Raw genomic sequence first — 26874 nt, 5'->3', positions numbered from 1 at the left:
TGGGCTGGTATACCTGTACATACACTGCTCTAACCACTAGGGCTGGTGTACCTGTACATACACTGATCTAACCACTAGGGCTGGTATACCTGTACATACACTGCTCTAACCACTAGGGCTGGTATACCTGTACATACACTGATCTAACCACTAGGGCTGGTATACCTGTACATACACTGCTCTAACCACTAGGGCTGGTATACCTGTACATACACTGATCTAACCACTAGGGCTGGTATACCTGTACATACACTGCTCTAACCACTAGGGCTGGTATACCTGTACATACACTGATCTAACCACTAGGGCTGGTATACCTGTACATACACTGCTCTAACCACTAGGGCTGGTATACCTGTACATACACTGATCTAACCACTAGGGCTGGTATACCTGTACATACACTGCTCTAACCACTAGGGCTGGTATACCTGTACATACACTGATCTAACCACTAGGGCTGGTATACCTGTACATACACTGCTCTAACCACTAGGGCTGGTATACCTGTACATACACTGATCTAACCACTAGGGCTGGTATACCTGTACATACACTGCTCTAACCACTAGGGCTGGTATACCTGTACATACACTGATCTAACCACTAGGGCTGGTATACCTGTACATACACTGCTCTAACCACTAGGGCTGGTATACCTGTACATACACTGATCTAACCACTAGGGCTGGTATACCTGTACATACACTGCTCTAACCACTAGGGCTGGTATACCTGTACATACACTGATCTAACCACTAGGGCTGGTATACCTGTACATACACTGCTCTAACCACTAGGGCTGGTATACCTGTACATACACTGATCTAACCACTAGGGCTGGTATACCTGTACATACACTGCTCTAACCACTAGGGCTGGTATACCTGTACATACACTGATCTAACCACTAGGGCTGGTATACCTGTACATACACTGCTCTAACCACTAGGGCTGGTATACCTGTACATACACTGATCTAACCACTAGGGCTGGTATACCTGTACATACACTGCTCTAACCACTAGGGCTGGTATACCTGTACATACACTGATCTAACCACTAGGGCTGGTATACCTGTACATACACTGCTCTAACCACTAGGGCTGGTATACCTGTACATACACTGATCTAACCACTAGGGCTGGTATACCTGTACATACACTGCTCTAACCACTAGGGCTGGTATACCTGTACATACACTGATCTAACCACTAGGGCTGGTATACCTGTACATACACTGCTCTAACCACTAGGGCTGGTATACCTGTACATACACTGATCTAACCACTAGGGCTGGTATACCTGTACATACACTGCTCTAACCACTAGGGCTGGTATACCTGTACATACACTGCTCTAACCACTAGGGCTGGTATACCTGTACATACACTGCTCTAACCACTAGGGCTGGTATACCTGTACATACACTGCTCTAACCACTAGGGCTGGTATACCTGTACATACACTGCTCTAACCACTAGGGCTGGTATACCTGTACATACACTGCTCTAACCACTAGGGCTGGTATACCTGTACATACACTGCTCTAACCACTAGGGCTGGTATACCTGTACATACACTGCTCTAACCACTAGGGCTGGTATACCTGTACATACACTGCTCTAACCACTAGGGCTGGTATACCTGTACATACACTGCTCTAACCACTAGGGCTGGTATACCTGTACATACACTGCTCTAACCACTAGGGCTGGTATACCTGTACATACACTGCTCTAACCACTAGGGCTGGTATACCTGTACATACACTGCTCTAACCACTAGGGCTGGTATACCTGCACATACACTGCTCTAACCACTAGGGCTGGTGTACCTGTACATGCACTGATCTAACCACTAGGGCTGGTATACCTGTATATACACTACTCTAACCACTAGGGCTGGTATACCTGTACATACACTGATCTAACCATTAGGGCTGGTATACCTGTACATACACTGATCTAACCACTAGGGCTGGTATACCTGTACATACCCTGATCTAACCACTAGGGCTGGTATACCTGTACAAAAACTGATCTAACCATTAGGGCTGGTATACCTGTACATACACTGCATTAACCATTAGGGCTGAAACCGTTCGAATCGAGCTGTTGTGCAGTTTTAAGAAGAAAATAAAAGCAATGTTTAGAGGTAAAAAAAAAGAAAAGAAAAGCATTGTGGATCATAGTAACAAAATGATAGCTGTGTGCGGAGTAAGAAAAAAGAAAAAAATAGAAATATGACGGAAAATGAAAGGAGAGAAAAGAGTCAAGAAATGATAAAACGATAAGAATATGTAGAGAAATGGGAAAAAGCGATAGAAATGTGTCGAGAAAAGAAATGAGACGACAGCAATGTATAAGGAAGGAATCACGCAGACATACATCAGGTATCTAAGGGGGCGGTCACAGAGATAATAACTTTCTAACAGTCATAGTGACTGCCACCCCGAAGTCGTCACACCTGGAAACCTCCTTATAAAGGCCGACATAAACTGTCCATAGTAACCATATACTATAACCGTAACCAATATATCTACCAGAGGACCTGGTAGATAATGTGATTTTCTATCTTGATAAACAAATGAGCACAGCAAACGTTTACATTCGTCACCGTGATGTTCAGTATGCGTTCGATGTTTTACACTGTTGTAACGAAGTATGGTCTCTATGGCGACGAGTCTGCAGTGTGACGCCAAGGGTGGGATAGAAGAGCAACACAAAGGTCACGTGACGTTGAATGTCAGGAGGCCACAAAGAATGGACATCAAATAGTAGAGAAACAACACATGACATATGACGAAGGATATATACAGTGACGTCATGGAAAAGACAGCAAAAGTAGAGAAAGAGGCCGTGGTGGCCGAGTGATTAAGGTGTGTTGACCGTCTACGGTCACTAGCCCTCCACCACTAGGTAGCAGGTTCGAGGCCTACATTGGGCAGTCACCAGGTACAGTCCTCAGGTCGAGGATTTTTCCGCGGGTCTTAAATGATCATAGCTGCTAATAAAAGTAGCACATGGAGATATAGCGATGAGTCTCATAAGGCACACTACAGGATGGAGAGCATTCGAGTATAACAACAGTAATATATCGTATGATACAGACAATAGAGTATAGGGATAACAGATATCAATTCTGCTGGTCTTTACGATGTCCCTTCTTCATAAAAGGCGGATCTTTCCCCGATACTAGTCATGTACAATGACTGGTTACAACTAACCTATACAAAATGCATGTATTGACACTGCCAATTGGACAGGTTGTTCCAGTAAAAGGCCGGCTACATCTAACATGTACAAGATACAACCAGTTGGACAGATTGTACCTGTAAAATGGCTTGCTTTAAAATGTGTCTTACAACTTTTTTTTTTTCACCATTTTAACAGATTTTGAAAATTTGAAGATAGTTTTTCGGTATATCGACGAGTCGATGTAAATTTCAGTCGGTGAGGAAAAGTTTTATTTTTCACTTTGACAGAATTTAAAAACTATGCTTTAACGAATGAGCTTGGTATAAAATAAATCATCATAAACATTGATAAACGAACTTAACAAATATGTTTCAGTAGAAAACACAATATACTGTATCGGTGACAATAATTTTAGACAATAATGTGTGCTTCGGTGGATAAGAGACCCATTAGCAGCCTAGCTGTATCACATTTCGTCCCTAGAGAGTTGCCGTTGAATTATTTTGATGTTTTCGTATAATTAAACAAGGTAACCGGGTGTAACATATTTAATGAGTGCAGAAATAGTCCAAGGACTAGTCACATTGTTCCAAAAAGTTGAATATAATGAACGTGGAAATGGACACAGAGGTTCGACACATTATTAGATTGATCATAGGAATAGTCACAGGGGTTCGAAACGTTGATATAATGCACGTGGGAATAGACACAGGGGCTCGACACATTAGTGTGTGTCAGTTTGTCTACCTATTAACAGGAATAAGAGAAAAGACATAGCTATCAGGAGGTGCAATGATGGCAGAAGATTAATTTGGGTTTTATGATGTCCCCTAATAAGTTGACAGGAAGAACACCCATGAATGTGAAGGGGTCTACCTAAACCGCCGCTTACGTGCATGTGTACATGCAGTCTGTCTCGATACCCAGGGGCTACGCAAGCGTAACCCCTGTCTATTGAAAATGACATGCAGTGGCAAATAGAAGGTCTAATTATTCTGTTCCCAAACCTGTAGCGGTGATTATAATGGTTGTTTAGAACAGTGACAATGGAAATATATATATATAGTGATATTGTAGGCGCATGAATAGTTTATATTAGGTTTTAAAGACCATACTAAGTATGTTTCCGATCATTTTGATGACAGCTATGAGAATCTACCTGAGTTACATTACTTATACTGACTACATACATATATCTATGGAATGTGTCTGTCCCAGTGAGAGTAAGAAGTTGACACTTTATCCAGACATAATCTTAAAAATCTAATAAAGGGGTCTTGAGTTATGTTCTGTTACAGACTCAACAACGACCGGTAATCCTTAATTTGTGAATTATTAAGTGAGGTTGTCAGGATAAGATTGATAAAAAATCCTGTTTAACAATTCGTTCAATCAGTTACCTCCACCCGAAATAATTAGTTTGGAGGGGGAATACTTTAACAAGGGGATATTGGATGGACAACACTGATAGGATGTCCTGATACCAACACCTGAAACGTTTATAGATACTCATCATAAATTATGTCTACATAGTATAGCCTACGTCGGGTGTCGTTATTACTAAATTCTATAAATAATTTATCAACTACAGCTGTTATCTGATACAAAAATCAATAATACTTGTAGGCAGTCACAAATCGTCTCACTGAGCCAGCCATCATAATTATATCTGTGTTTCAGTAGACGTGGTACAGCAAGCCATCGTTTTGTCGTTTCAACAAACAACAACTTTAAATGTTAATTACAAACTGAACTAATTACAAAACTAAAAATATGAATGGTGTATAATATATAATGATCAGCGCATTTGTTACAATTGGGAAAAGGGACCAACTTACTAATGGAGTCACTGTTTCCCAACGTCTGACGTCATATCCGTCGAATAATACGAAACTGTCGTTCATGGTTCTATTCGATATATATTGTTTGCGTACAGGCATCGGCGTATTCACTGAATTAAGAGTCGTTATACTTCCGGGAAGTGAGATAGTTGATGTCTTTGCGTGGTTATGCAAATAACCAGTAGGGTACTTTGACGCATGCGACAGCTGCCTCGGGCTCGTCGACTCGGGCAGTACAGGTATGGCCCCTTCTCTTGTTATTTCTATGATCGGACTGTTACCGGATGTGGTTTGGCTGATGTTTGTGGAGTTTTTCATTGATGAACGTACCCCCTGGCTCATGCGCGGTACCATTTCCGGTGTCCGATTGACACGAACTGTTGGCATGACTATAGCAGCTGCTTTCGACGTTTTCCCGTATTTCGAGACAACGTTTGCTCGGTCCTGTCCGTATTTATTAGCCCTGATATCATCGTGAATTAAATAACGCTGATCGTTGCTGGAAATATCACTTGTGATGTTAAGTTGATCTTGCCTAGATGAGGTTCTAACGTCTGAAGATACATTTCTTGTCTCCATCTTCAGATGTGAAGACGACAATGTGTTTTGGCGACTTAAACTATACCCTGCTACACTATCGGTATCCAGGAACGACCTGTTCTTGTTGAGTTCTTTCAGAACCTTTACCTTGGCGGATTGAGTCGCTAGTGGGAACTTTCTTCCTGACAAATTACTCACTTCATGTTCCTCGTGGTCCGTTAATTCACTTCTGAATAATTCCACATCATTTTTCCTATTGGGGTCAAGCGCTTTAAATACGTTTAGCTCTCTATCGAGGACATCCCTGTCAGTAGAACGTTTGGGTCGCACGGAAACAAAGGACCTTACATTTGCAACGGTATCATTTATACCACGTGACTTAGGAAAAGAATGAAATGCCAATGGTGTCGATGCTGATGAAGTGATTGGCTTTTCAGCAGTGATGCCGACTGACGTGCTAGTGACGTCAGACATCGAGGTGGCCCGGTCAACTCGGAGAGGTACTGAGCTGACGTAGCGAGCTATGTTTTGGTCACGTGATCTGTCGATGGCCTTTCTCTCCAATTCAGGTAGATTTACGGAATCTTGTGTTTCACCACAAATTGTTGAGACACTTCCAAGGATTTCTTTGGACTTCTTGTTTTTCGATTTCACGTTACGTTTTGCTTTAGTCACTGCAATGTTTGGTCTTACAATCTTCGTTTGAAGAACGCGTACATTGTGGCGTTGTTTACGTTTGGAATGTTCCATTACAAGAGGATTGAACCCTACGGTAGATCCAAAGGCCACCGAATAGCTCTTGGACGTCTTACCCTTTCTCCTCCTTGGTACCATCTCAATGCCAGCTGCTGCTGGGTCACCATGGCTATTTATATCAGGTTGTTGAACTGTGTTAAGAACAACATTGTCCTGACTATCATCTAACTTTGTTGATTGTTTATCTGTCACGGATTGTTCAGATATATCAGTGGCGGACGTTGCCATGTCTACTGTTTCCATGCTCGTTTCGTCTTTTCTCATTTGGTCCATTGTAGAGGTGAACTTGTGTTTAGACGTTTTAAACTTGTTTTCTGTTTTGAAATCAGAACCTTTCACTAGATGTTTTGATTCGGGTGTGTAATTCTCGGGAAATCTCTTAGTCACGTCCCGGTATCTGTGAATTATCTGTTTTTGAAGTAGTCTTGGTCTCTGGGTCTGAGTTGACACCGTCTTGCTTCTAGTTATCCCAGTCTTTGAGCTATGTAAGTCATGATCATTTTCGGGTTGATATTTTGGCGAAATCCAATCTGTATTATTCAAGTTAAAACTTGGTGTAATGAAGTTTCCTTCAGACGATTTTGCACCAATATATTTTCCCTGGTCACTCTTTCGATAACTTTCCTGTTTCCGTGTTTTCTCACTTCGTTTCCGAGCGCTTTTTAAGCGTTGTTTGTACAAAGTAGGAAGAGTCCTTGAGCCAGAATCTCCTTCCCTTGTACTTCTTAACATATGTCGTGACATTTCCCGACTTTTTCTCCTCCTTAGGATGAGTTTTGTTTAAACTACACATTCAAAAACAATCGATATCTTTTCATAATTGACTTCAGGTAAGAAAATAAGCGTAAGGTAATAAGCCATGGTACTTTGTACCCATATTTCCAACAAGTCGCGAAATGTGAAACATTCCCACAATTTGACGGGGACCTTTCTCGTGTTAGGGTACAACCGAAATGGTGAGGAGAAAGGGCGAGAACAACGAAATGATTATACGTACTTTTGGCATTCAAAACGTCTGTAAATAATACCACATCCTGTTAAATAGGAAAGGTGTACAGTACAAAGTACTGTCAGTTCAAATGTGGGTCAATATTAATTAACAGTTTCTAGAATGTTAAAATTCCAATACCTCTTCATATATATAATTGTATTGTCAAAAACATATTTTTCTATTTTGATATTCTTAAAATTATCATTTGCATTAAATAGTTAAAATAAACAAGAACGAGTTTAAGCTTTATGTGAAGTATATTCAGAGTAGGAGTACTACTCTCATACTACACAAACAACATTTCCGGTCGTGTCATTTCCGGTCTTGTAATGTATCGTCAACCGTGAACAAATACCACCCCGCTATTGCGGCCCTCTGTTAACACTGAACACATGTCCAGTACATTTGTCCTCGTTAAAAGGAGTGTTACAATTTATAGAACGCTTGAACCTGGTTCTTGTTGATTAAACGAAATCAACAATTGTACTTTACGTTGAATAAAGTTCACCTTTGTACGATGTTAAAACGAGGCTGTATTGTCATATACATGGTATTATTGAGGACCGCACGATAGAGAGATGTTGAAGCGAGTCTGTATAGCCAAGTACGGGGTATTATTGAGGACCGCACGACTCACTGTGTTAAAACGAGGTTGAATCGGCCTGAACAATGTATTATTGAGGTACGTACGAGAGGCAAGTATTAAAATGAGGCTTTAAGCCCCTGTACTTGGTATTGTTGCTGTATGTTATAACGAAGAAACATACAAGGTAAGCTGAGGAAATATGAAGGCGACCAGGGACGGATCTAGGATTTCCTGAATGGAGGGGCCGAGAAATTTTTCTCAATGGTCAACGGTGTGGTGCGGAAGGTAGCACCCCGAGCGCGTAGCGCGAGGAGGCGGAGGGTACGGGAGGGGGTCTTCCCCCTGCCGGAATGGGGGATCTGGGGATCTCCCCCCAAAAACTGTGTTTTCTAGAACGTCTCAGAAGCGATTTCCCGTGTTCTGAGGATTGTTTTTATGTTTAATTAACAAGAAGAAAAAAGCATATTTTAAGTATGACCCAAAGACTTTGTGTACTGGAAAGAAAATTAAAGTTTCGGTTCAAATTCTCTATCAACAGCGTGTTTTAGAAGTCAGATGGTATTATTATAGGGGCAACCTGGTAATGACAAATGTTTGAATCCACAGGGGGCTTGTTCATTATTACCTAATTTGGCGTCCCGCCCGCAAGGGGGATACGAGAGGTCCACCGTCAAAAAATAGGTGTAGGGACGCCCAATATCTAGTCTTCAGACATTGTACCTACAGTACAGTACTTCATGTAATAGTTTGTCGTACAAAAGAACAAATAACACCATAACATCGTTGCTGTTTAATTAATGAGTTACTCTTGGCATCACTAAGTTGCTAAACAAACGGATAAGTTCAAATCAGTGCGACACCCAATTAAGTCCACTAGCTATATAGTCTCGCGTTTTATAATTGTTGACTCATTCACTAAATATTGTCAGCCGAAAAAAAACTTTATCGTTCTTGTATAATGATATGATTAATATCGCCCGGGCGGTTAGGAAGATGACAATAAAAAGTATCAATTTTCAGATCATCTTTATAACGAGCGGTCAATAATATAATTATGCATCTTTCCCGGCCGATCAGACCATTTCGGGCCAGCCCGGAAAAGGTCAGTCCGCCGCCAAAAAAAAAGGGGGGGGGGGNGGGAGAAAATTCCAGACTTTAGTACCGCCCCAGTGCTGCTGCATCCTTTAGAATAGACTTAAAGTGAGGAAAGCTGCACCGCGGATACCTACCTCGTGAGTATTGAACGATGAGTTACTTCCGTATAGCTGACTTCTGTACGAACGCATCGGTCCGAACACAACGCGGGAGTTGTACTTGTCGTACGCCATAAAAATGTCACTTCCTGGTTTATTCGGTAACTTCCGTTAGAAATGCAAGCACGTCCAATCTTTAAGCTCACAATTATGTTTTGTTTGTTATTTACTGTACATGGTGTTTATATCCTTTGAAAGTTGACGTTTATATCTTCTTTTTCCTTGAGCAGATATTAAATATTCATGTACGTATAAATGGTTTTGCTATAACTCCATCCTTCGAACCTAGTCTTTTTTTTACACCGTTTCACCAGTAACGCTCAGTACGTTTTTCAAAATAAGCCTTATTATTATCATTAGTCCGACAACCTCAATATCATCCTTCGATCTGTTATGCTATGAAATCATGCATCGTAGCGCATCCCTCCTACAAAACAGATGAATTATTGACCATGTTTATAAACGTGTCATTCGCCACCATAATAAGGCAGCATCCGGTAGCGTACAGCATATGTATCAATCTAAATGGAGTCATTCATCAGTATATCAACTATATCAATATTACATTATGAAACACAAAGCCACAATAGTATGACAATGCATTATAACATTATACTTTATGACAGCGCCATCTATATTATCAGACACGTCCGGAATGCGGTGAACCTTCCGTTTCTTTACCTTAGGTTCATTTTCAAGCGTTGTAAAGATGAAGTATATCTAATTTTCCTGGTAGAATTATTATGATGATTATACACGTAACTTAGTGATTTCCTGGGGTTAGAAAAACTATAAACCAGATCGGGTTGAAATTCAATAGTTTCCTTTGTATCTCAGGCGAACAGACACGCAATTGTTGTTTTATGTTACAATCATCGTAGTTTGCTTATTCAACCTACGGTGGGTTCAAAATTCCCATAGAAAGAAGGTCGTCCTCTCAATGCTTCGCATAGGATATATATATCGCATGCGTTCCTACTCTGGGGAAAGGATCAGCCCTTTGTCAAACTGTTCCTCGCACATAATCGAATGTTCCTTTTTGAGACAGATTCGAGGAAAATCTGATGTAGTTCTAATATGAAATCATTGTTCTGTACCATTAATATATCACAATTACGTAAAATTGGTCTATACCGCAAGACTTGAAATATTAAAAAATTGTTATAATGATATCTAACCATTTCGCTGCGTAATTCTGAATACGGTTTTTACTATTCAGTTTCCTTTGGTGTATTTTTAGTGTCCCTTGTTATTGTTGTCAGTCCCAATATGAATGTTTACCCTTGCTGTAATGAATGGTAAGGATAATCGACAATTTTGTGATTTATCGATGTGTCCATGTTGTAATACTGTTGTCTGCTTACAATTGTATGATAAGGATAATCAACTGTAGCGGAACTGCACTGGGTCGATCGCGGCAACCAGGTAGCTCAACTGGTAGAGCGTCTGTATAGGGTTCGGAGGGTTCCAGGTTCGAACCCTGATATGGCCGTGCATCTCCTGTTACACAACATGTATGGTATTTCTGTATATAAACGTAATGTTAACATCGGTCGACATACTGTTACCATCAACAGATGGGTTAATTATTCAGGGTGGACTGGGATTCGAACATAGGAGCTCCGAAGTCTAGACAGATGCTCTACCCAATTAAGCTACCTGGTCGCCGGCGATTGACCCAGTCCAGTTCCGCTATACAGTAATATATATGTTACCAAGATTTCATTTGTTCACTCAGTCGCACTAGTGCGAAACAAGAGGTCATACAGTTGACACATTTTAAACATGGCGGAACATAATATGATACAGTAGGAAGTTGATATAGAAGAAAGTACATCACATAACAGAAAAAAACATTACTATGTAAATATAACTATGCTTTCAAAATTCTGTCTAATTTTTCTAGAAATCTACTAATACGAGTCAGAACTCGTGTATTACAAATTGTGCAAAGACCTTGTATTTTAGCCAAGCGTGGATTTTTACAACAGTAATCTGGTATGAATAATTTTCTAATATTGCATATCAAATCATATTCACATTTGAATGAATAGTGAAATTCATCCCCAATTTCCACATTTCATAATTCACACTTTTAATCCTGGCGTGGCAAGCCAGTCCATCGGCGTGTTTCTAATGGTCAATGTATATTTGAAGTACGGAATTTTATAATGTATTTTCTGTCTTTGGTATTTAATTTCAAAAGATATTTTTCAAATTTAAATTGTGTCTTGAAAACTGAGTACATCTGTCGTCGAGAGGAGATTTCAATACCATCAAACCACTTTTGAAGTGATGTTAACATGTTGACATACTGCTATCTACTGACAAAGTATAATAAAGAACTTCAACAGTTTGTGTCCCCATGTTGACATACTGCTCTCTACTGTCAATGTATAATAGAGACCTTTAACAGTTTGTGTCCCCATGTTGACATACTACTCTCTACTGTCAATGTATAATAAAGACATTCAACAGTTTTTGTCCCCATGTTGACATACTGCTCCCTACCGACAATGTCTAATAAAGACCTTCAACAGATTGTGTCCCCATGTTGACATACTGCTCCCTACCGACGATGTCTAATAAAGACCTTCAACAGATTGTGTCCCCATGTTGACATACTGCTCTCTACTGTCAATGTATAATAAAGACCTTTAACAGTTTGTGTCCCCATGTTGACATACTACTCTCTACTGTCAATGTATAATAAAGACCTTCAACAGCTTGTGTCCCCATGTTGACATACTGCTCCCTACTGACAATGTATAATAAAGACCTTCAACAGCTTGTGTCCCCATGTTGACATACTGCTCCCTACTGACAATGTATAATAAAGACCTTCAACAGCTTGTGTCCCCATGCTGACACTCTGCTCTCTACCGACAAAGTATAATAAAGACCTTCAACCGTTTGTGTCCCCATGTTGACATACTGCTCTCTACTATCAATGTATAATAAAGACCTTTAACAGTTTGTGTCCCCATGTTGACATACTGCTCTCTACTGTCAATGTATACATGTATAATAAAGACATTCAACAGTTTGTGTCCCCATGTTGACAATCTGCTCTCTACTGTCAATGTATACATGCATAATAAAAACATTCAACAGTTTGTGTCCCCATGTTGACATACTACTCTCTACCGAAAATGTATAATAAAGACCTTCAACAGTTTGTGTCCCCATGTTGACATACTGCTCTCTACTGTCAATGTATACATGTATAATAAAGACATTCAACAGTTTGTGTCCCCATGTTGACATACTGCTCTCTACTGTCAATGTATACATGTATAATAAAGACATTCAACAGTTTGTGTCCCCATGTTGACATACTGCTCTCTACTGTCAATGTATACATGTATAATAAAGACATTCAACAGTTTGTGTCCCCATGTTGACATACTGCTCTCTACTGTCAATGTATACATGTATAATAAAGACATTCAACAGTTTGTGTCCCCATGTTGACATACTGCTCTCTACTGTCAATGTATACATGTATAATAAAGACATTCAACAGTTTGTGTCCCCATGTTGACATACTGCTCTCTACTGTCAATGTATACATGTATAATAAAGACATTCAACAGTTTGTGTCCCCATGTTGACATACTGCTCTCTACTGTCAATGTATACATGTATAATAAAGACATTCAACAGTTTGTGTCCCCATGTTGACATACTGCTCTCTACTGTCAATGTATACATGTATAATAAAGACATTCAACAGTTTGTGTCCCCATGTTGACATACTGCTCTCTACTGTCAATGTATACATGTATAATAAAGACATTCAACAGTTTGTGTCCCCATGTTGACATACTGCTCTCTACTGTCAATGTATACATGTATAATAAAGACATTCAACAGTTTGTGTCCCCATGTTGACATACTGCTCTCTACTGTCAATGTATACATGTATAATAAAGACATTCAACAGTTTGTGTCCCCATGTTGACATACTGCTCTCTACTGTCAATGTATACATGTATAATAAAGACATTCAACAGTTTGTGTCCCCATGTTGACATACTGCTCTCTACTGTCAATGTATACATGTATAATAAAGACATTCAACAGTTTGTGTCCCCATGTTGACATACTGCTCTCTACTGTCAATGTATACATGTATAATAAAGACATTCAACAGTTTGTGTCCCCATGTTGACATACTGCTCTCTACTGTCAATGTATACATGTATAATAAAGACATTCAACAGTTTGTGTCCCCATGTTGACATACTGCTCTCTACTGTCAATGTATACATGTATAATAAAGACATTCAACAGTTTGTGTCCCCATGTTGACATACTGCTCTCTACTGTCAATGTATACATGTATAATAAAGACATTCAACAGTTTGTGTCCCCATGTTGACATACTGCTCTCTACTGTCAATGTATACATGTATAATAAAGACATTCAACAGTTTGTGTCCCCATGTTGACATACTGCTCTCTACTGTCAATGTATACATGTATAATAAAGACATTCAACAGTTTGTGTCCCCATGTTGACATACTGCTCTCTACTGTCAATGTATAAGAAAGACATTCAACAGCTTGTGTCCCCATGTTGACACACTGCTCTCTACTGTCAATGTATAATAAAGATATTCAACAGTTTGTGTCCCCATGTTGACATCCTGCTCTCTACCGACAATGTATAATAAAGACCTTCAACAGCGTGTGTCCCCATGTTGACACACTGCTCTCTACTGACAATGTATAATAAAGCCCTTCAACAGCTTGTGTCCCAATGTTGACACACTGCTCTCTACCGACAATGTATAATAAAAACCTTCAACAGATTGTGTCCCCATGTTGACATACTCCTCTCTACTGTCAATGTATAATAAAGACCTTCAACAGCGTGTGTCCCCATGTTGACATACTGCTCTCTACTGACAATATATACTAAAGACCTTCAACAGCTTGTGTCCCCATGTCGACATACTGCTCGTATAATAAAGACCTTCAACAGATTGTGTATCCATGTTGACATACTGCTCTCTACCGACAATGTATAATAAAAACCTTCAACAGATTGTGTCCCCATGTTGACATACTCCTCTCTACTGTCAATGTATAATAAAGACCTTCAACAGATTGTGGACCCATGTTGACACACTGCTCTCTACCGACAATGTATAATAAAGACCTTCAACGGCTTGTGTCCCAATGTTGACATACTGCTCCCTACCGACAATGTATAATAAAAACATTCAACAGCTTGTGTCCCCATGTTGACACACTGCTCTCTACCGACAATGTATAATAAAAACCTTCAACAGATTGTGTCCCCATGTTGACATACTCCTCTCTACTGTCAATGTATAATAAAGACCTTCAACAGCGTGTGTCCCCATGTTGACATACTGCTCTCTACTGACAATGTATAATAAAGACCTTCAACAGCTTGTGTCCCAATGTTGACACACTGCTCTCTACCGACAATGTATAATAAAAACCTTCAACAGATTGTGTCCCCATGTTGACATACTGCTCTCTACTATCAATGTATAATAAAGACATTCAACAGTTTGTGTCCCCATGTTGACATCCTGCTCTCTACCGACAATGTATAATAAAGACATTCAACAGTTTGTGTCCCCATGTTGCCATACTGCTCGCACCGACAATGTATAATAAAGACCTTCAACAGATTGTGGACCCATGTTGACACACTGCTCTCTACCGACAATGTATAATAAAAACCTTCAACAGATTGTGTCCCCATGTTGACATACTCCTCTCTACTGTCAATGTATAATAAAGACCTTCAACAGCGTGTGTCCCCATGTTGACACACTGCTCTCTACTGACAATGTATAATAAAGACATTCAACAGTTTGTGTCCCCATGTTGACATCCTGCTCTCTACCGACAATGTATAATAAAGACATTTAACAGTTTGTGTCCCCATGTTGACATACTTCTCTCTACTGACAATGTATAATAAAGACCTTCAACAGCTTGTGTCCCAATGTTGACATACTGCTCCCTACCGACAATGTATAATAAAGCCCTTCAACAGCTTGTGTCCCAATGTTGACATACTGCTCCCTACCGACAATGTATAATAAAGCCCTTCAACAGTTTGTGTCCCCATGTTGACATCCTGCTCTCTACTGACAATATATACTAAAGACCTTCAACAGCTTGTGTCCCCATGTCGACATACTGCTCCCTACTGTCAAGTTATAATAAAGACATTCAACAGATTGTGTCCCCATGTTGACATACTGCTCTCTACCGACAATGTATAATAAAGACCTTCAACAGTTTGTGTCCCCATGTTGACATCCTGCTCTCTACTGACAATATATACTAAAGACCTTCAACAGCTTGTGTCCCCATGTCGACATACTGATCCCTACTGTCAATGTATAATAAAGACATTCAACAGCGTTTGTCCCCATGTTGACACACTGCTCTCTACCGACAATGTATAATAAAGACATTCAACATTTTGTGTCCCCATGTTGACATACTGCTCTTTACTGTCAATGTATAATAAAGACCGTTGACATACTGCTCTCTACTGTCAATGTATAATAAAGACATTCAACAGCTTGTGTCCCCATGTCGACATACTGCTCTCTACTGTCAATGTATAATAAAAACCTTCAGCAGCTTGTGTCCCCATGTCGACATACTGCTCCCTACTGTCAAGTTATAATAAAGACATTCAACAGCTTGTGTCCCCATGTTGACATACTGCTTTCTACTGTCAAGTTATGTTATAATAAAAACATTCAACAGCTTGTGTCCCCATGTTGACATACTGCTCCCTACCGACAATGTATAATAAAGACCTTCAACAGCTTGTGTCCCAATGTTGACATACTGCTCCCTACCGACAATGTATAATAAAAACATTCAACAGCTTGTGTCCCCATGTTGACATACTGCTCCCTACCGCAATATATAATAAAAACATTCAACAGCTTGTGTCCCCATGTTGACATACTGCTCCCTACTGTCAATGTATAAGAAAGACCTTCAACAGCTTGTATCCTCATATTGACATACTGCTCTCTACTGTCAATGTATAATAAAGACATTCAGCAGCTTGTGTCCCCATGTTGACATACTGCTCTCGTCTGTCAATGTATAATAATGACATTTAACAGTTTGTGTCCCCATGTTGACATACTGCTCTTTACTGTCAATGTATAATAAAGACCTTCAAAAGTTTGTGTCCCCATGTTGACATACTGCTCTCTACCGACAATGTAAAACGGCCGCCCATAGGTGACATTATTCTGACAAAGGGCTTAGTGCTTTAAGGGTTAACAAATGTGCTGTGTATGAGCCAGTGGTCTTTCACAAATTAGCTTTGTCGAGTGAGGATGCACGCGGGCTTGTACATCTTAAAATGTTCCATTTTAATTAGCCAAACACGACCACTGGCTGCAGCGTCAGGAATGATAACATAGAATGTTACATCGGCCTGTTGGTAAAATGAAAACGAGAAATCACGTGACAACTAATAGATATCTAGGTCTAGCGACCTGACAATATGTGAAGTTAATTTAATCCCTTTTTCACGGTAGACCAGCTAAAATCAATACATTCTTGCATATATTTGGTGGTATTCGTTTTATAGTACGATAGTCGAGATTCGATAATTTGGAAATTAAGGGCTTTCATTAATTGTTTTTTGTCATTTGTATTTTGTCATCCTCGGTTTACATCCACAATAATACAAGCATACATACTGATTAGTTTGTAAACAACTGCTTTTTCTGGCAACCTATACATTAAATTTTGATGAGACATCAGACGCCATGTTTATTTTTCAGTCGAGTCCAGATAATACAACTTGCAATGCATGTCGAACTGTGCAATTTCTGGACTTGTGTGCTTAGAGGGAGATAACCGTGAAAGCAGCAGTGTATTATCGGCATTAACCGTGCAATCAGTGTCGGAAAACACAGCTACGAACTTATAATTCTATTTCTACTACTGTTGAACCACGCTCTGGAGTTATATATTTATATGTAATCGTTACGGCGCTATAAACATAAGGACTATCATTTATACAGAGTTATAAACGTGTATAGCTTTAATAATAATATACAGAGCTACATGTATGTACAATGTATGTATGTATGGGCTTGATAACAAGATGAAATTGCTCAATTCCATTATACTTTGAGAGCTTTAAACTTACAACGGTAGCTAACATATCTATAAAATCATGGCTTATCGCTAGTACACTGAAAGAGCAATGAATTTAAAGCTGTCATATTATCCGAGCTATGAATATATAACAGCAGTTAATATAGCTAATAGCTGATAGTGATCATACTATAGAGATTTTAATTTATAGATATAATATATAGAAGTAAAAGTATGCCTTATCGCTACAACATTCATGGAGCAATGAACGTATATCTCATATATTTGTAGAGATTATAATTATGACAGTTTTAGACCTATGGTTATACTATTTATAGAGCTATGAAATGATAGCTTTAATATTTACAGAGTTGTAAACGTATAACTAATATATTTATTTTAGAAAAAAAAAAAAAAAAAAAAAAACTCTTTTANTTTAAATGTACAACATCCCCTCCTAAACTGAGGCACAAGTGTAGTTCCCTTTAGTATGACCGTTTTAGAGTTAATCTTGTCGAAAATCCAGTTTGCATCTGTGAGAATTCCTTTCACGTTTTCTTAGAGTGTCAACTTTTATGCAATGAAAGGCGTATTTTGTTTTAAAACTTGAATGCCTTAGGTATAGACTTTAATTTGGAGCTTCTTTTATTTGGCTGTTCAGATCTTTCGGTGGACCTTAGCTCTGACATTTTTAGCCATGTGCACCACTTCATCAATTTAAATCAAGCGTTATATTTTGAACGGTGTTTTTTATGTTGTGTTTTTGTACCTGTGTGAATATTATATATGTATCTACTTCATGTTTATGCCTAATTGTACGACGGGAGAAGGCTGCGGTAAGTTGTAAAAACTTGTGCCTAATCCCTTGGTCAAATTAATTGCCAATACAATATGTTTAAAGTACTTATAGAAACTGTAATGACAGAACCATGAACATGTTGTTTAAAGAGATGGAGTCGACTTATTATTTTTTAACTTGTGTCTAATCCTTTTTGTATTTTTTGCAAATGAAATATGTTTTAATCAAAACAGAAATATTACTAAACCGTTTATATTAAGATATGGCTATAGTAATTACAGAGCTATGAACACACTTCTTTAATGGAAATTAATCTTAACCTATACCTACATCATTTATCGAGCTATGAACGCATAGCTACAGTAGTTACAGAACAATGAACGTATAACTATAATATATGTAAAGAGATCTGGACTTTACGTATCGATCGAACTTTCTTTTCTTAAATTCTCCGAATTGTCTGACGTCACATTGGCCTAGATTTTTTTTTTCAATTATTGCGTCTTTCAAATAAGCTAAGGATTGAGACAGCGTGGTTTCTAAACTCGTTCACTTCTGTGGAGCTTTGGCATTATACAAAACTCTGAAAAGGCGATGGTGTGGGAGAGCTATTGGAATCTCTTTGGTTTACGATTGTTTGTTGATTGTCATGTATACATAAGAGGTTTTATGTGTTATGCCATATTCTTTGTAACTTAAATCGATATATAAACTGAACTTTAATACCGATAATGCGGAAATAAAATGTGTCTCATGTTTCAGGAAATTCTCTGTAACTATAAGAAGCGGAGGGTAATGTCCTAAATAACCTTAATATACATGTTTTATTTATTTCTAATATAATGAACAAAAAAACAAGTCATTTCCTAAAGTCTAATTTAAAAAAAATAAAGACAAGTATCAACACTACGTGTCAAAATGCTACAAGATAAACGTCATCTAAAAATCACGCCATCGGGTTATTACTGTATTTCACAAAACACATTATGTTAGATATAGCTTCACGAAAATTCGAAACAAATCTGGACCTATAAGTGGCAATACGATAAGGAAACGTAATACAGAGCAGGCATCCTACTAACAATGTAGCTCTGGAGAAAAAGTATCTAAATGATTCTATATATAATTACGCCATACTTATAGAAAGCAAGACGCGACAATGCATCAGTTGGCGTCCGGACCAAAAGGCAAAGACAATCTCTGCCTCATTGATAAGTGTTCGGTATATGATTGCTTAGGATGTTACATAATACTCAATTATACAGCTGTGCAGACTAGAACAAGTAGAGTCTCACCCAGACATCCCTGAAATGTGGATATAATCTACCCTTCCACCTACTCAATTATTATGTTCTTCATACTTACATGTTACACTCAATAGAACATTCGATAATTTCTAACACATACGTTTTGTTCTGTTATTATAAAGTAAATATAAAGTAAATATCGACCGAGGTATTCCGAATACACCTTAATACATGTAACATGCCGGAACTCCAAAAATGAAAACAAATGTCTCTTAGAAAACAAATTCAACACAGAGAAATCCAACAATGGCAGATCGTATCTGAGAAATAAACTTAACACATTGACGCTGACAGAATATCCCTTAGAAGTATTTAGCACACCAGACTCCAATTGTGATTGGATGTTTAACAGAAATAAATCCACCTATCGGACATCAAATAATTAAAGGATGCTTCTCAAAATACACTTTACATAATCCAACTTCAATAATGATATAATAATTCTCAGAATTAAACTCTTAAATATTTCTATGTTTAATCATGGATTCAGTTCGATTACTTCACAATCTATTTGACTCCATCCGGTTAAACTTATCTGCTGATGTATTTTGAATACGTCATGTACAATGGTATACATATGGTTTTAATTCTACTGTATCTTACCTTAACTCCGGACGGAAATGACATCCTCGACACTATCTGTGGACCCAGGGAGCTGGCGGGGAGACTTGGGAGGGATACATCTACATCGGAGTGGGACTCCGAGTAAGGAGGCGGCGTCGGCGTAACAGTTGTCTTCACGAACACGTAGCTGTCATCTCCGGAATCCGTATCCTCTTTTTTCTTTATAAACTTTTTTCTACTACGTTTTGCTTTGGATTTTAAAATAATTTCTCCTCCGTTCATTTGTCTGTCCATATCGTTTAGCAGTTTCTCCACCCTGTTTAACACAGAGGCTCGTTTGTGGCGGGCATCCTCGCGTTCGTTCTCCAATACCGGTTGTCTTTCACTTTCTACATTTTCTGGGAGTGGAATGTGTGTATAATACTTCGGCTTGGTCGGGATTACCGGAAGTTCAGACTGTCCCGCATGTAATGGGCGCTGTTCGGGTTCCACGGGATATTGGGGTGGTCTATTAACGGGCTCCATGTATCGATAAAGCGGACGACCGGTTTCAGCCATTTGTGTTCGAGTGTATGACGGGTAATCATTTGACTCTTGCTGGAAAGACGACCTATACGAATATTCACTAGGCACCTTTGTATCTGTAGGGGACAAGTAATGCTGGTTCATTCTATCCATGTGTATGCGTAAGATCCTCTCCCGGCGCTCAATTGACGCCATTAATTCATCGTCACGTTTGCGCATGCTCCTTTTACGCGTGTTCCTCCGTTGTCGGACGTGCGTTTCATTTTCCTCCTCACTTCCGGTTCTGACTATGTCGTCCGGTCGTCCGAACTGTTTGTGTTTGGCGTGTTTGTCCCGTCTTTTGTACCTCTCCTTTTTACGTTCGTGCGAGGCTAACAACTGTTTATACTTCTGTTTCTCGCTATAAAATCGGTCTCTGCGGTAAGTATCAAGGCCACCGCTAACCTATAAAACAAAACAATATCTCAATGAAAACGCCGATACGATATTATAGCCCGGCTCCAAACCACCAGTTCGTGATTAAAATCGAATAAGTTATATAATTTCTACATAAATTTCCGCGTTGATCCTCGGAAAATCTCCTTTTTATGAGTAAGGGCAAATAAATTGTATCCTTTTTATTTGTAGTGGAGCACATTAACTATGGACAATGACGTAGGACGGAATTGACTGTCGACAATTGATTTTTAATGAATACGAAATAGAGATATTGTGACACTTTGGGTTTGATAATAACGACTGGGGATTGCCTTGTCTCCCGTACGTCTAACAGGCTAGTCCAGATTCAGTTTCAATTATTACACGACATTCATTGCAAAATAATGACATATTTCGTGTTCATCAATTTCAATCAGTAACCGGAGGTACTGGAGCGGACCAGGACCCCAATAATCCACCGATGAATGTGTTACTACAAGCCGAGTATTAGCGGATTTACACCAGAAAACATTAAGCACGATTTATCACCGGGAACTCGGACCGGAGCTCGAGTCTTTATATTTCCGTATCTTGGTCCAAATTCTCACATAAGACAATCCACATTTCCACAAGTCATACAGAGCACTTAGGATTGATAAACTGGAAGATTTCTTCGTATATTTCAAGTAAGTGCAGTGTTATGTCACTCTAACAATATGTGAGGAATTAAGACCGGTGCGGGGATACGTACAGTCAGATTGGGATGTCGGTAGCAACGCGTGGACTCCGTCGTTTTAGCTATTATGTTATTTAACCAAATTCTAAACAAAGCCAGAGAAGGAGAAAAATCAAATAAATAAAAAAAAATAACGGCATTTTTTTTATATATAAACTAAAATAAAAAGACTATGTGCAAAGTATGAAAATATGAGGGACATTTAGGACCATATTAAACCCTAAGTAATGCTTATAGACCAGAAACCAGCCTCAGTTTAAGACTCGTTGTATAAAATAGAACAGTCATGCAGTTAAACCATTCTTGTTAAGTTGTGACTAAGTAGATAACAAGAGCAAAGTGAGTCAACACTGAAAGAAAGGCAATAGTAACGCACGCAGAAACCTACTAATTTCTGTTTAAATCAGCATGTGTCATCGACATGTATACTGAACGATAATAAAATGCGTGGGTTTCATAAGAAAATACGAAATTAATTGTTTTGTACGTATTTTTTCCCGCCTTTTTATTGTTATGATCTAACGACGAACGAGACTATTTCGAGCGCCACCAACAGAGCCTACCTCGTTTGGTAATGACGCCATGTTTATATTTGACATCATTATACTTGGTAATCCGCTTTTAATAACACCATGAATCGCTTTCAATAAATCGTTCAAGTGACTAAGATTGGCGGAATGTGTTTCGTTAATATCTTTGCATTAAAAATATATACAGAAATAAATAAATTGATAAACAGTTATCAAAGAACGGCTTTGATTCGATGGCCGCTGACTTCACTTAAGTTGTTGACCATACATATTTTGTACATACCCAGGAGCAGGGTGAACCTTAATACACAGTTACAACCAGTCCTTAAGCCATGTAATAAAAGTTGCTGCATTTCACAGTGAGATAATACAAGTTATTGGTATCTGTGCTGTAGCATTCAAGTGAGGTGGCACTGTAAATGATACCGTTTGAAGTACGGTCCCACTACAAACGGAACACAATACATCTCCAGCACGAAAACAGGCATACGCACATAGGGAGATATTAGCCAGGTGGCATAGGACTAGTAGTTAGCGCCTGATAAGGCAGCTCCGACGAATTCCTCATTATTGTATTGATGAATATATATGCTAATTGTATTGACTGTTTACAATTGTCTATCTATGTACTGTAAAGCGCTTTAGAGTGGTTTATGTTAGCTAGATAGGGCGCTATATCAAATGTTGTATATTTATTTATTTATTTATCTACAACTAGCCGAAGTAATTTGGCAGGAATTTATCTCTTGTTGTTCACTCATCAAATCGAAAAGTTTAAACAATTAGGGTTTTCCGAATATTGTATCGTCATTTAACCCTACGTGACATCGTTATTACGCCATTAGCGTCGTTTTGTCCGCCATTGTTTTTTCGGTTCAATTTTCCAGAAAGCAAATTGAACTTAATACGGTTATTAACATCTATGGTCTTTTAAAAACAAGTCAGGTTTTGGTCGAAAAGGAAAACCGGAACACCAGGAGAAAACACACCGACCTGCGGGCGGTACATGACGACTGCCCCCACGAAGACCTCAAACCTGCGACTCAGTGGAGGGCTAGTGATCGAAGAAAACCACTCGGCCGCCGCGGCCCGGAGTAATGATGCAAAATGTTTTGCAAAATATATAATACAATTGGTATGTAACAGGTATGTAATAAATAGACAATATATCACATATATATAGGATCTGACAGGAGTTTCCATTTCATATCAAATGAAAACGAGTGTAAGATCCTTTTTATCACATAACCAAGATTTGTGGCATTTACTCGTGTACAACGTCATCATTTATGCAACCTCGAAATGTAAAAAGTCGCCATTTTGACTTAAGTGCGTTAGCCTGTGACGTCATGTACTTGTCCTAGGCGTGACGTCACAATTGAAACAATTGAAGCTTACAACTATTCACAGGGCTGATAGGTAATATTACATGGGTTAATACGCAAAAAAATATGACATTGGTATATTCACTGGATAACACAGTACATTATGTGATAAAAGTGTTCATCTGACGTCTCAGATTGTACGAGTGCATATTTAAATTGTGCTACGAGAAAACGTAGAGAAATCAATGTCCGATATGAAAAACTACCCATGTACTTTGTAAGCTCACTCTCCACTTATTAGTTTATATTTGTATACATAATTTCGATATACATGTACTACATGATGTAATGGTTTGATATTTAACCTATGAGTCGGCTGGCTCTCAGAAATAAATAAACTAAAACTGAGTCTATTTATTACACCGTATTTCGCGTTTAAACATAAAAGAGGTCAACCATGTATATGTGTCTGTGTTGTTTGTCAGGGTTTTGCGTTTAATAAGTTGTAATCCTTGTAAGTCCTGCAGGTTTAGTGAAATAATTCTTCAATAGGTGACTAGCATGGCCCCCTGAAGGATCTAGAGTCTTCTTTTATGAGCCTTTCCTAGACACATAATAATATGTATTAGTGCTGCCCTTATTGTCAAACTTTGGATATCTGTATATTCTTTTCTCGTGCTTCCCCACTGATTGCTCCCGGTAATATCTCCCCGGGTACCCGTCTTCATATGGTCTTAGCTCTTGTGAGGACGTTAAACCCGAACAAACTAATGATCCCCGAAACTGAAGGTCTTTCTTAAGCGATATTAGAATGTATGTATGAGGTTTGTTTCAAATCCTTACCACGTTTACCATGGTAAAACAAATAGTGGTGAATATGCTTACATGTCAACTACCACTACAGTAACCTTGGTTACACCAGTGGTTGGCATTGTCGATACAGAACATTGTAATTTACAGTATCGTCTATTAGTGTAACGTAAATGGTTAACATTAGTGGGTGCAATTGCAGCCTAGTCTGTATTCATGAAACTGTTCTCATGCTCAAGTATGGAGTCTGTGCTGAAACCAACATTCTTGTTACTCACTTAAATCAAGTCAAACGATTAAAATGTCAAATGTAAACATTGAAAACAGTATTCAGGGTCAAGTCTCTTCAAAATGTTTGCAAACCTTTGGCAAAATATGATTTGTTTATGAATTTATAACCAGAACAAGAAATTAAGCTTGAGCACAAAATCCATGCTTGAGCACGGTTTCGTGAACCGGAAGTTGAAAATAATATTTCTTTAATTATGATTCTTCCAATTTGGGAAGACAGCATTACAGGCCCCGTATATTCATGAAACCGTTCTCACGGTCAAGCATGGATATTTGGCCCATGCCTAACATATTGATCTGATAAGAAATTAATAAATAAGTTGGTTTGAACACAAAATCCATGATTGAGCATGAGAACGGTTTCATGAATATACGGGCCCTGTAATGCTGTCTTCCCAAATTGGAAGAATCATTATTAAAGAAATATTATTTTCAACTTCCGGTTCATCATCATCTTCCAAACATCATGCATAGTTTGTATAACAACAGTTTGGGCGATTTTGGTCTCCGTATGTGCAACTACCAAGACAGACACTGATCCCAAAACCACTTCCGGTTTTCACTTCACGAGATCATAAGTGATTATAACGAGGTGGTAGGGCATATATTGAAATTAGACGGCCGTTCACTTGACGATAGTTTCAGCGGCATGGAAAGGATTAACTTACCCCTTGTTGAAAATAAACATTGACCAAAATCGATATTAATCTACAAAGGTTGCACTACTAACGGTTTAGGTTAAAAACGTATCGACATCGTATACGTCACAATTATTACAATTCAAATGTTTCTATCATAGTATTTTAACAATAGATATCGTCGTTTCGTATTCAATCGCCAAAAGACCAAATATAATAACATGGTACGAATCAGCCGTCAGAGTTCCCATGTGGAACGTTTCTTATTGTCGGCGCCATAGAAAGTTCCCGAAACTGGCATGATGAATTAAAAAAGGCTCATTGGTATATAATCATTGTATGAAGTTAGGCCAAAGATTTTGATGATGAACTTTACATACAAATTGTCGATTCTGACTTCATTTGTTTTTGTGATTTGTAATTCGATGTCTATGAAATCATATCATCAAAATATTGCTCTTTAAGTTTAAATAACGTGTGTCAAACAAAATGTACTGATTTTGAACGTTAATTTATGTTTAAAAGTGAAATTAAATCAACAGGCAAAAAAGTCATACCTGCAAGATATCAATATTTTTATATAAATGATGAATAGAATCCCTTATTTCAGATCAAGGTCTTATCACAGAAGACATACACTTGTCTATTTACTTACACATAACTTTGGGTAATAGCTGAAGTTTTCTATTCTTACAAATAACTTAAACTATAAACTTACAAATAATTTATCTTTTTGAATTCATAACTAACCGAATCTTTATATATTTACAAATAACCGTTTACAAATAATTTATCTTTTTGAATTATCAACAACTGTATATACTTACAAATGCCGGTATCCGATCGTAACCTTCCATGACTGTATTAAGTAAGTAGCACCCCCTCAAAATACAGCCTCATTAATACCACAGGGGCTTAGGACCTAAGTTACCATACGTATCTCCCAGTCCGTCAGGAATCTCGTGTCCATCGCACGTAACAATGCACGCCACTTATATCTCCAGTCACAATGGTGTACAAATCAGTAAAAAGGTGACACACAGCTAATCATCCCCAGGTAAAATACAGGTAAGATAGCACATCCGCAGGTAAGATATGACTACCGTTAATAAAAGTTAAACCATCACCTTCCCTCTCACCGGTAATACATGTACACTGTTCCGGGGAGTTATAATACACGATAAATACCAACAAGCCATCATGAGATCGCTGCCCTTGTCATGCTAATAATTGCAGTTATAAGATCATAAATCGCATGTTCAGGTAGCCAGTGGGATATTTAGATTGAAATCCCGTTATCGTGACTCCATTTATAGATAATTCTTCTTTATAGTCCCGTCATCTGTATGGAATCGCTGTTTATACGAACACGCCAAAATCTCCTGAATAGCTGTTCATTTCACAATCAAAACGTTCAACTCGGGCCCCGTCAACTTAACATGGCCCCGTGTATTAACTCGAACACATCCATTTCCTAAGTCAGCGAGTGACGTGTACTGCATGACATCACACATTGTCTTCACATTGGACTGTCCAGTTAAAACACAGCGCGCGTGCTACTGTTAAAACGTTTCAATTGTATATTTGATATTGTTAAAGCTGATGATACGTAAATCCCAGGTTAGCGACAGC

At 38.5% G+C, this 26874-nt stretch overlaps 1 protein-coding gene across 4 annotated transcripts in view; it reads right to left on the bottom strand.

Annotated features, from left to right (window-relative positions):
- The window catches only part of LOC110450297 (echinoderm microtubule-associated protein-like 2), an 86581-nt gene extending 59952 nt beyond the window's left edge, over nt 1–26629 (bottom strand). For 3 of the 4 annotated variants that reach the window (XM_021497765.1, XM_021497756.1, XM_021497772.1), the window contains exons 1-2: nt 26070–26629; nt 20010–20939 (exon numbers count right to left, since the gene is read on the bottom strand). In XM_021497765.1, the coding sequence (XP_021353440.1) occupies nt 20010–20939; nt 26070–26099 (960 nt within the window). In that variant the 5' untranslated portion in view covers nt 26100–26629. Of the gene's footprint in view, nt 1–9143; nt 9517–20009; nt 20940–26069 lie in introns of those variants that run through there. The other variant, XM_021497779.1, reaches the window with a different exon arrangement.
- Nucleotides 26630–26874: the final 245 nt, after the last annotated feature.

Source organism: Mizuhopecten yessoensis, unplaced genomic scaffold (genome assembly GCF_002113885.1).
Source record: "Mizuhopecten yessoensis strain PY_sf001 unplaced genomic scaffold, ASM211388v2 scaffold523, whole genome shotgun sequence".
NCBI classification, from domain to species: domain Eukaryota; kingdom Metazoa; phylum Mollusca; class Bivalvia; order Pectinida; family Pectinidae; genus Mizuhopecten; species Mizuhopecten yessoensis.
This window is presented reverse-complemented; position numbering and strand designations above follow the sequence as displayed.